The following is an 11,614-nucleotide window of genomic DNA, read 5'->3' on the forward strand; positions in this document are numbered from 1 at the left end:
AAAGCGAAACCTGTTGATTTATATCCTAAATAATTTTTCCTGTTTTTATCTTTAATTTTGCGTTGGGTTGCCTGTGGCATCCCGGTATGCTTTGCTGCTTCCCGGAACCAAATGCCTTTACTAAAGCGCTTCCTAGGTGTCGTGTTTTATTTTAATTCTCGGAAGGAAAGGATGTGATCTGCTAATTCGCATTTCATTCTCTTGTGTGGCTGGTACCTCTTGATACCATAATTCGCTGAACTGAATCGAAAGAGTCAAGCTCATAAAGCATTGGAAAACGTTTAGCAGGGCTTACTGGACTTATCACCATCAACTTTCAGGCACAAACATTTTCTAATCATGTTTGATTATGTTACCGACGGAACGATGATGGTATAACATAACGTTGGGATTAGCAGCGACTCTTATTGATTGGGATTTAAACTCTACTTCAAACCAAACCAAAGAATTCCAGTGCATTGCAGGGCTTCTCAATAGGTATGCATTACTTGATCAAATTACTAACATTTGTTTAGTACATTTTTAATTTTAAAAACTCGATAGTAAATTTGAAATCTTGAGATGTAAAAATAATCTTGAAACCCAGTATCAGTTTTTTAAGTTTTGGTATATTGTTTTACATGGGAGAGAAAAATTGTCCTGTCGTTTACCCAACGATCAAGTCATTTTTAGAAACATTCCAATTGATCAGGCGTAAAGGAGTTGTAGGACACTTCCACGTTCTTTGTTTGGCAGTATTTTTTGTTTAAATAGATAAAATAGATAGTGTTTAGGTGCAGAGCGCTGGTGGAGCATGGGGTGGTTATATGTAAGGGCACAATCGGGAAGTAATTGATAGTTTTACAGCAAATCTGAGTGACCTTTCAACAAGTTCACTTCTTTATGTAAACTATCTTTGAGGTGTGAAATTCCGCTTTTACCAAAACATTGCGGAAATGTTTACTTCCACATTTTATGATGCGATGTTTGTGAAACTGTTAAATTTTTTTATATTTTTGCTACTTATTATATGATGTTTAACTTTGTAAAACATTACTAAAGAAAATGTCTGTCTACTCTGCATTATTTAGATTGAAGCATTCTGATAAATACAATCAAATTGTATTCATTAGACACCTCATATTAATGTTATTAATTACTTTGTCATTCTTTATTGGTATCATATTCATATACACACCTAAGTTAGTGTTTGTTTTTTAAATGATTCAAGAATCTTCATTGAAAAAACAAAAGTAAATAATTTCTAAAAATACCAGTAAAAATTATTTTCAGCCTTGAAATGCCCGTAAGCAAGGCAGGAGGAATGGACAAGTTATAAAAAGCTGAAATGTTGAATGCCCCTTACTTTTTCAACCTTGTGTTGATTTAAAGCTTGTCTACACCACGCCACGCTGACCATCTAAGTTTTTCTACAGCTTTACTGAAATCTTTTCTAGTTAAACCAAGAGGAGCATAGTTTGTTAGGCTAAATTCTGATAATAAACCCCAAAATTCCCTCAAATGTGCCTTATTTTGCTACATTTCAGGGAAATATGGCATTGAGTCCAAGGATACCACTTCATTGCATTCTATGGTGTTCTACTAGCCCCAAGGAAAGGTTTGAGTTGGTACCAGGAAAGGGGTCCACCAACTCAAACCTTTCCCTGGGGGTAGTAGAACAGTTTTATTTTGATCATCCTACAGAATGTCTAATGGTCCAACATGGAGGACATGCTCTATGCCAACAAGTAGACACAATGAGTGTAGTGTTCCTGGTAACAGAATAAGATCAAGGACTGATACAAACATCACTGCACCCAAGCACCCTGAGCCATACATGTCTATCCCTGCCCAGAGTCTTGTCCAAGATGAATGTCATATTCACTGTGGGACTGTTAGAAAGGAGAATAAATACAACATGTGTAAGTCTTTTATTTCCTTTTATCCATACAGAGTTGAAAGAGTCAAAAAGAAAAGAGATGGCAACAAAAGATATCAGAATCCTTTTTCCAGAACAAAAATCAGCAATCCTGAAAACTGATTTTTTTATATGGTATAAAGATTTTTTTTGATAAAAGAAAGGGCTTCAAATTAGGTGCATTATACCAGTAAGGGTCCTAAATTTGTTGTAATTATTGTGAAAGGTAGTTATTACTGCCATCAACCTACATCCATTTTGGATCCTCATGATTCTTGTCTTAATTTAGGGCAAGACCGCTACCTTGTTTTGCACAAGGGCTGCATGTATTACTACAAGAACTATTTAGATAAGAGTGCAAAGGGGCAATTTTCACTAAGTGGATATAGGTATGATTTTATTTGAACACACCTCTCACATTGCTCTGCATTCTACAGCAATTGACCTCACATATCTAATGCATTGCTCTGCATTCTACAGCAATTGACCTCACATATTTAATGCATTGGGAATGATGCCCAGTTGGGCCACACACTTCAACCGAATCAAATTCCTGGTCATGTTTTATGATAGTTTAAATTGAAATCTTAGTCTGATATATACATTTTATTGTTAGTTTGCTTATGAGACGCCACTCTGAGTGTCACAAGCACTCCCCACAAGTAGCTGCTGTAAACCAAACCACATACTTTCTCCATTACCAACCAATCAAAATCCTTTTCCTGAATCCTAGAACAGTTTGTACACTGTGCTGATTGGCTTAGTGTTAGTAAGCATGACATTGTTTAGTGAGTTTGTACACTAATGATGATTGCCTTAGTGTTAGAAAGCACAGCATCGTTTAGTGAGAATATCCAAACAGTGCATCCCTCCCAACCTCAGGGTCTTCAAGAGCTTTTTTAAAGTTAGTAAATATGTGTGGGTGTTACACTTTGTTTTAGAGTGTCTACAGCTCCTGAACGGGACGCCAAGTTACCCTGGGTTTTTAAGCTCACCCACCTTCAACCAGAAAAAAGGACCTTCTACTTTGCTGCTAAATCAGAAAAAGAGCTGAATGTAAGACAGTGCTAGATTCTACGATTTACTGTAGCCTTTTCTTATAAAGTCTTATCCTAAATACTCTCTTATTGGTGCAGGAATGGATGTCTAAGATTAAAGAGGACATTGATGAGTATTGTGAGCCACTTGCCACAAGGTAATTTATCTTATTGAATTATGCTACCCAGCTCACCTTATATTCACAGAGCTTACCCTTCAAAGCCCATGGGCAACTTAATTCAAGCTTAAACTCCATCACTAGAAACACTGGCTATTTACATGGGACTGTGTACCTGTTGTGGGTTATAAGGATTTGGCTGTGACAAACTTTCTTCTATGTAGATAATCTGGTTTATAAATCACTCTGTTTCGATATGGCCTGGTATAAGTTGCATTAACGCTGTTGTTTTGAGGATAGAGATCAGTTCACTTACGTTCCTGATGTGACGTAAATCGGTGGCATGATCCAGAAGTTCAAAATAGGGTGGCCAAAGCAACAGTTTGAAGAAAGGGGTGGCCGGATTTATTGTTCTTCCATAAATTTCCTATATGTGTTGTTGTTTATAAGCCAAATATCTGGAAAAGAATTCCGTCATCAAAAATAAAAAAGTGTGAATCCAGATTTAATTTTGGGATATGGAATTGGCGAGAAATTTTGAAATAGTTTGAAGATACACCAAAAATTGGTTTTGATTTTTTCTTTGACAAAAATCGACATATTCATCACACTCTAGGCCAATTTTAATGTCATTTTAAGTGAAAGAGTCACTGTAAGAAGGCAGTTTTTTTGGACAATTTTATTCCACATTATAGCGTGCCTGTTGTCCCCTAGACATAAATGAACCACCTTCAGTGCCTAAGCTTGACCACATTAGCAAAGGGACACTTTTTCTTACTCAATATGTAAAACAGCCAGAACTTTGATTGAATAGACTTAACCAGATTCTTTTTCTTTTAGAAGTGGTTTTAACCCAGAGTGTGAAGCAACCAGACAGAGCAGCAGTGGTAGTAGTGATGACGGAGACAGCTTCAAATATGACTATCCATTGTTTGCTCCAGAGTTTCCTTTAGCCAAAGCTCTGACCCTTGAAAAACTCTCAGAATCACAGAACAGTTCTTCAGCCTCATCTGAACCCAAATACTGCCCTCCTCCCAGCTTTGATACACTACCAAATGGTAGTCCCCCTCCTCCACCTGCAAGGAATCAATCTGGAAAGGAAAGAGCACAACCGATTGGGAGTGTTCCAACACCTGTGATGATGGGGAAAAGTGGAAAATCATCTGTTGATATTTCTGCAGTGATACTGGGCAAAGCAGCCCTAAAGCCTGTCCAGGATAACAGTCTTCCGCCTTTGCCCAAGCCTAGATCTAAGTTACGCCAAAGCCCTAGAGTGCATGCCGGGTCACACCCTTCTTCACCTTCACCACCTACTAAGCCCCCTAAACCAAGTGTCCACAAATATGCATCAGATCCAGAACTTGCTTGTCTGCCGCAGCAGACTAGCTTACCGCCTGCTAATCCTGCACTTGTGGATTCTTCCGATAGTGGTATGTCAATTATTTTCAATTTACTACAATGAGACTTCATTATATAGCAGGCCCGTACCCAGGATTTTTTTTTTGGGGGGGGGGGAGGTGCGAAATTCGAAAAAAAAGTTTTCTGGGGGAGGGGGAAGGGAGGAATGTTTCTGATAAAAATCTAACCACCACCGGAAAAACAAAAAGTGTTTTTTTATGCCTTTGCAGTATCTCCATGGGACGTATATTATCAGATTTGGCTACAAACAAAGACTGACTTATGGATTAATGACATACCAAAATAGCACGTCTATTGAGAACCATAAGTTGACTTTCGGCCGTTGTGGGGGGTTGCGTTCGCACCCGCTGCAACCCCCTGGGTACAGGCCTGTATAGTCCCTATGATTTTTCGTTTACCCATTTAGTGAACATTTTCTTCTTAGGCTTGGGCAACAGCTTCTCGACTCTGCACTATAGAACTTATCTTTCAGGACAGTAATAGTTTAGCATAATTTGACTTTTGCTAATATTTCCACACTAAATTTTGGAAATCTTACACTGTATACTTGGTGGTATTTTTTTCAATTAGTTATGCAATTAATTTTAAAAATCCTATGTTTTCTAGGTGTTTTAGTTTGCAGAGTTGTTTCCAAGGGTATCATGCTAACTCTCCACCAAGTTTTTTTTAACGGGGCGTGCTTTCAGATTCTTGTAATCCCATAATCCCATTGAGACAGCATTGCTCACAACTTAATGTTTGTTTAGAGGAAGATGATTACCTGAAAATACTCCCTGATGAAGAATCAACTCCTAACCATGGGAATAATAATGACGAATTTATTCCACGTCTCTCTACTCTTGAAAGGTATGTATATTTATCATTGCATGAAAAAAAAACTTAGTGACTATGGTATGTAAAAGCAAGAGCTAGCAGTGCTAGAAAATATAAAATATTGATAGCATATTCTTTTAAAATTAGGTAGAATCGAGAATCCATATAAACAACAAAATCCTGGCCTCTTAAAACATTTAACACCACTCTAACAACATACATAATTTCAGGTCACAAACCTGGTTTAGTTTGATAACGTCTATTTGCTCATTTGCGCTATATGGTTCTGTTTTTCTAGATTAAGACCTGAAGGTAAAAGTTTCCGCACCCCGCCAGATGAAAAAGAGGTATGTCTATCTACACACAGCCACTTAGTGACACCTCCAAACAAATTTACATTAAAATGCAATGACGTTACCGTGACCACTTTGTCAGATTTATGAAAAAAGCCAATAAGGATTTGATTAGCTTAAGGCCCTGTCACACATAGGCTTTTCGGCTGCAACCTGTCTCGCAAAAAAATGTTGCAGGTCGCACACGCCTTGTCATATGTTAAGTTTTCCCTGCAACTTGAAACAATTCTACTTTTCGTGCGAGTTTGAGAAATGCAAAACAAGTTGCAAAGGGGGTGCCACACGCAAAAAAGCATTTTTTGCAAGACAGGTCGCAAGAGAAAAAAATGTATGTGTGACAGGGCCTTTACCAGCGAGGCAAAAGAAATGCTTTCGTGCACATCATAACTCGACGAAACACTCCTAACTTTGGAGTCTGTGTCAGTCAAGACTGTGACTATCGCATGCTAATTGTCTCACCGTCTTAATTTTTTTCACACCCTTTGCATACTGCGAACAATTTTCAAAACTCCAAAACCCAAAACACTACCCACTCCTCCCAAACTTTAATTCTAAAGTCACACATCCACCAACATCAAAACGCATACTATCGCCGGGGCGGATCCCCCCCCCCCCCTTTTTAGATATTTGGCTTAAAAATAACTAGAAATATAAGGAAATCCACGATAGAACAATGTATTCGCCCCCTTTCTTTAAACCCTTGCCTCGGCTCCCTTTTTGAAACTCCTGGATGCGCCCCTGCTATCGCACAGTATAGTGATGTGGTGCACTCGTTTTAGCAGATTCATATAGATGTTCTGCCTGCAACTTCTGTAAAACTCGACATCGAAAAAACCAAGGCTATAGCGTAAGTTGTCTCATAATTGTTATACATATTGTAGCCTTGTTGTTTTGTTGAAATATCTCACTAATGTTAATTTCCAACGCCGAAACCGATGGCTTCCATCAGTCATTTAAAAAAAACTTTTTGTCGAAGTCACATCCATCTGAATTGGGATTTTTTTTTTCAAATCTTTCTGTTTTAATGTTTTTTTTGTGTGTGTATTTAAATTTCCTCTATGCTTAAATTGAAGAGAAAAAAAGAAAACCAAACAGCATGAGTAAAACATCGCAGTAATCTTTCGGTAACCATAGCCTAGACATCTGTTCTATACTTAAATTGATGGCCTCAGTCTTTGTTTATTGGTTCTTCCCCAGGATGCTGGAAGGGCGTAATGGTATGTACATTCTTCATCAGAGTCGAAGTGGAGACATCGGTCAGGTACTGTTTCACTCCTTCGTCTTTTGGGTTTCAACCATTCTTGATCTTTGGGCAAAATAGGTCCGTGACTTTTGGAAAATGATTTGTTCTAAGATGTCTTTCGGGCTGAGTCAGAGACGCCAGTGGATCCGCCCGGTCTGGCCTAGGCAAATTACACTCTATGATCCCCTTAAAGCCGCATTATCACCTGTTTACTTCGAGAGGCTCGACGGAAACCTTAACCGTTCAAAGGCAATATAATCTATTACAAACAAACAATTGAACAAGACATCCGCTCTAAATTTTCAATCACATCCTCAAAGAAACCTCCAATAGAAACGCTGCTTTCGCAATTTTGAAATATTTTTCGCGTTTTCCATCTCATGGAGAGCAGGTGGTTGACAATGAGAACCATTGGTAGATTTACTAAGTAAACCGTGATGAACTTATGATGTACCCCCTTTAATAGAATGCGTTTCTTTACAGTGCCTTTCTGTGTGTATCGAGGATCGCGTGAGGCACTTTCTTGTCTTCTACAGCAAGGTTCGAGTTTTCGTTTTAGGGATTAAACTCTTATGATTACCCTACTGTCGAATCCGTTGTATTGCGGCACCGCATTTTGAAAACATCGATTTGATTTTGTCTTTTGGGATTTTCTGTTCAGCCAGTCAAATTATTCTAAGCCAATCAGATTCTTGCCATCTCTCGCCTAGTGCAGTTGCCTGGTTTTCGTCCAGAGGATAGCCAGGGAAGTGCACAAAGCGAGACTCTGATTGGCTCAGAATAGTCGGACGGAACAAAAAACCAAAACAAATCGTGCTTTCAAAACGCGGGTCGCGATACAACGGTTTCGACATTAATATATCAAGTAGTTGGCAATGCAAAAGTGGTTGACAATGTCAGTGGTTGACAATGACAGTGGTTGACAATGACAGTGGTTGACAATGACAGTGGTTGACAATGACAGTAGTTAACAATGACAGTGATTGACAATGACAGTGGTTGACAATGACAGTAGTTGACAATGACAGTGGTTGACAATGACAGTGGTTGACAATGACAGTGGTTGACAATGACAGTGGTTGACAATGACAGTGGTTGACAATGACAGTGGTTGACAATGACAGTAGTTGACAATGACAGTAGTTAACAATGACAGTGATTGACAATGACAGTGGTTGACAATGACAGTAGTTGACAATGACAGTGGTTGACAATGACAGTGGTTGACAATGACAGTGGTTGACAATGACAGTGGTTGACAATGACAGTAGTTGACAATGACAGTAGTTGACAATGACAGTGGTTGACAATGACAGTGGTTGACAATGACAGTGGTTGACAATGACAGTGGTTGACAATGACAGTAGTTGACAATGACAGTGGTTGACAATGACAGTAGTTGACAATGACAGTGGTTGACAATGACAGTAGTTAACAATGACAGTGATTGACAATGACAGTGGTTGACAATGACAGTAGTTGACAATGACAGTGGTTGACAATGACAGTGGTTGACAATGACAGTAGTTGACAATGACAGTAGTTGACAATGACAGTGGTTGACAATGACAGTAGTTGACAATGACAGTAGTTGACAATGACAGTGGTTGACAATGACAGTAGTTGACAATGACAGTGGTTGACTATGACAGTGGTTGACAATGACAGTGGTTGACAATGACAGTGGCTGACAATGACAGTGGTTGACAATGACAGTAGTTGACAATGACAGTGGTTGACAATGACAGTGGTTGACAATGACAGTGGTTGACAATGACAGTGGTTGACAATGACAGTGGTTGACAATGACAGTGGTTGACAATGACAGTGGTTGACAATGACAGTGGTTGACAATGACAGTGGTTGACAATGACAGTGGTTGACAATGACAGTGGTTGACAATGACAGTAGTTGACAATGACAGTAGTTGACAATGACAGTGGTTGACAATGACAGTGGTTGACAATGACAGTGGTTGACAATGACAGTGGTTGACAATGACAGTAGTTGACAATGACAGTGGTTGACAATGACAGTAGTTGACAATGACAGTGGTTGACAATGACAGTAGTTAACAATGACAGTGATTGACAATGACAGTGGTTGACAATGACAGTAGTTGACAATGACAGTGGTTGACAATGACAGTGGTTGACAATGACAGTAGTTGACAATGACAGTAGTTGACAATGACAGTGGTTGACAATGACAGTAGTTGACAATGACAGTAGTTGACAATGACAGTGGTTGACAATGACAGTAGTTGACAATGACAGTGGTTGACTATGACAGTGGTTGACAATGACAGTGGTTGACAATGACAGTGGCTGACAATGACAGTGGTTGACAATGACAGTAGTTGACAATGACAGTGGTTGACAATGACAGTGGTTGACAATGACAGTGGTTGACAATGACAGTGGTTGACAATGCAAAAGTGGTTGACAATGACAGTGGTTGACAATGACAGTAGTTGACAATGACAGTGGTTGACAATGACAGTGGTTGACAATGACAGTAGTTGACAATGACAGTGGTTGACAATGACAGTGGTTGACAATGACAGTGGTTGACAATGACAGTAGTTGACAATGACAGTAGTTGACAATGACAGTGGTTGACAATGACAGTGGTTGACAATGACAGTGGTTGACAATGACAGTAGTTGACAATGACAGTGGTTGACAATGACAGTGGTTGACAATGACAGTGGTTGACAATGACAGTGGTTGACTATGACAGTGGTTGACAATGACAGTAGTTGACAATGACAGTGGTTGACAATGACAGTGATTGACAATGACAGTGGTTGACAATGACAGTGATTGACAATGCAAAAGTAGTTGACAATGACAGTGGTTGACAATGCAAAAGTGGTTGACAATGCAAAAGTGGTTGACAATGACAGTGATTGACAATGCAAAAGTGGTTGTCAATGACAGTGATTGACAATGACAGTGGTTGATAATGACAGTGGTTGACAATGCAAAAGTAGTTGACAATGACAGTGGTTGACAATGACAGTGGTTGACAATGACAGTGGTTGACAATGACAGTAGTTGACAATGACAGTGGTTGACAATGCGAAAGTGATTGACGTACGCCTTTTAAGGCCCAACAGTGCCCTTTAAATACACTCAGACTTTCTATTTTACCATTTTATTAGGTGGAAGGAGGATATGCCCTCGATCGCGATGCTCAGCGGTTTCCCACCCTAGAGGAAGTGATCAGGCATCACTACACGACACCATTACCCAAACAACAGTCAGCCACGCTAGAGCAACCATACCGCTGGCCACATTGATTCATTCCGACTTGCAGAACAGTTAAAAAAACAACCTCGTTCCCAGCTAGACGCCATATTGAAAATTACCCAGAAGACACCGGGGACGAGGTTGGTTTATTTTAACGTCAGGTTTAAAGTATTAATATAATTTGTTCGGAAGTAAGGCTTTCGATCTATTGAAAAAAAAAAAACATTCGTTAGTTAGAGAGCCTCAAAATTCTAAAATATATATATATACAAATGGATTCGCCATAGAGTTGAGCCGAGGACAGAGGTATTTTCTGATATTTTTTGTAAGGTGCTCGATGATTTATATGTTCTCGAATGGTACTCGATAATGTTTGTGACTTTAGGGACAGACTCCAAAATATTTGAGAAAGATGATAATATCGGAGAAAATGACATCGCAATGAATTCAGTACAAACGCAATAACGAGAAAAAATATCGTGCTCTCTTTAATTAGGTATCCACTTATCGGAGAACTTACCGCCTTTCTCCAGTCAAGACTTGTTAGCTTTCATTAAGCCCATTTTCACAACAGATATCTATATATCAGGTTCGCAGGGTGCGCGGGAACACCCCCACTTGGCGACCAAATACTATGCATTTTTCCAAATGATACCTATGACTGCGCACCCCCCCCCCCCCCCCCCCCCCTGCTCGGCCAATCCTGGGTACGTGCCTGCTGCCTATTATGGTGGTTCGGCTATTTAGTTTTAGCTTGCCGTATTTCCGGTTCTTTAGATAAATGCTCAATAGTGGACAACTGTGACGTGTTTAGAGTAAATATTTGAGTAATAGGGATAGTATGATCTCGGTACAAGGCGACGCGCAGGCGCAAACGACACTTGTTTCACGAAATGTAACAACCAACAAGAAAATGTTGAACAGTTTTAAAATCGCAAAATCGATTGTATTATCCTACAAATGTATTCAATGCATTTTTAGTTTTATCAAGAGACCATGATCTCTTGGTTTTATATATTTTTACGATTAAAAGCTATATTTTTGTGTAGTTACTCAAGTTTGCAGCAGGTTTTATTTTTTTAAAGAATGTTGTAAAATAAGTATTAACCTGTCAAGAAATAAAAATGATTGCATCACTAACCTATATCCATTCAAATAAATGGAAGTCGATGGGTTTTGACACCGAAATAGAGTTTTGGATGGGAACGGCTAAAATAGGGGGGGGGGGGGGGGGTATTGGAACCGAGCAATTCCACTCACTTGTATTTATGGAAACGGTATTGGACAATAGTGAGCTATAATTAAGCTCAGAATAACAATGAACCCAGCCCTACACAAACTCTTCTCAACTCTGAGAGAAGTGCAATTCCACTCACTTGTATTTATGGAAACGGTATTGGACAATAGTGAGCTGTAATTGAGCTCAGAATAACAAGGAACCCAGCCCTACACAAACTCTTCTCAACTCTGAGAGAAGTG

The 11,614-nt window shown here is 39.2% G+C and overlaps 1 protein-coding gene across 5 annotated transcripts; it reads left to right on the forward strand.

Moving 5' to 3' along the window:
• Window positions 1–112: 112 nt before the first annotated feature.
• On the forward strand, window positions 113–11,275 carry LOC5521048 (SH3 domain-binding protein 2). 5 transcript variants are annotated; one of them, XM_032366187.2, is made up of 12 exons: window positions 113–477; window positions 1,684–1,901; window positions 2,187–2,286; window positions 2,839–2,953; window positions 3,034–3,092; window positions 3,894–4,483; window positions 5,219–5,318; window positions 5,584–5,632; window positions 6,418–6,485; window positions 6,836–6,855; window positions 7,365–7,421; window positions 10,048–11,275. In XM_032366187.2, the coding sequence occupies exons 2-12, from the start codon at window positions 1,685–1,687 to the stop codon at window positions 10,209–10,211; spliced, it is 1,539 nt and encodes a 512-aa protein (XP_032222078.2). In that variant the 5' UTR covers window positions 113–477; window position 1,684; the 3' UTR covers window positions 10,212–11,275. The 5 variants fall into 5 exon arrangements, with proteins under 5 accessions (XP_032222078.2, XP_032222076.2, XP_048584817.1 ...); XM_032366185.2 differs by having other exon boundaries at window positions 6,421–6,485; window positions 6,836–6,899; XM_048728860.1 differs by having other exon boundaries at window positions 6,421–6,485.
• Window positions 11,276–11,614: the final 339 nt, after the last annotated feature.

This window comes from Nematostella vectensis, chromosome 6, assembly GCF_932526225.1.
Source record: "Nematostella vectensis chromosome 6, jaNemVect1.1, whole genome shotgun sequence".
NCBI lineage: Eukaryota > Metazoa > Cnidaria > Anthozoa > Actiniaria > Edwardsiidae > Nematostella > Nematostella vectensis.

Bases quoted from the DNA above. Each gene is read 5' to 3' on its own strand.
- LOC5521048 (XM_032366184.2), top strand. From the start codon at position 1,685: ATGTCTAATGGTCCAACATGGAGGACATGCTCTATGCCAACAAGTAGA. The intron at 5,319-5,583 runs GTATGTATATTT...CTGTTTTTCTAG, and splicing joins CGTCTCTCTACTCTTGAAAG to ATTAAGACCTGAAGGTAAAA. The intron at 7,422-10,047 runs GTTCGAGTTTTC...CCATTTTATTAG, and splicing joins TTCTTGTCTTCTACAGCAAG to GTGGAAGGAGGATATGCCCT.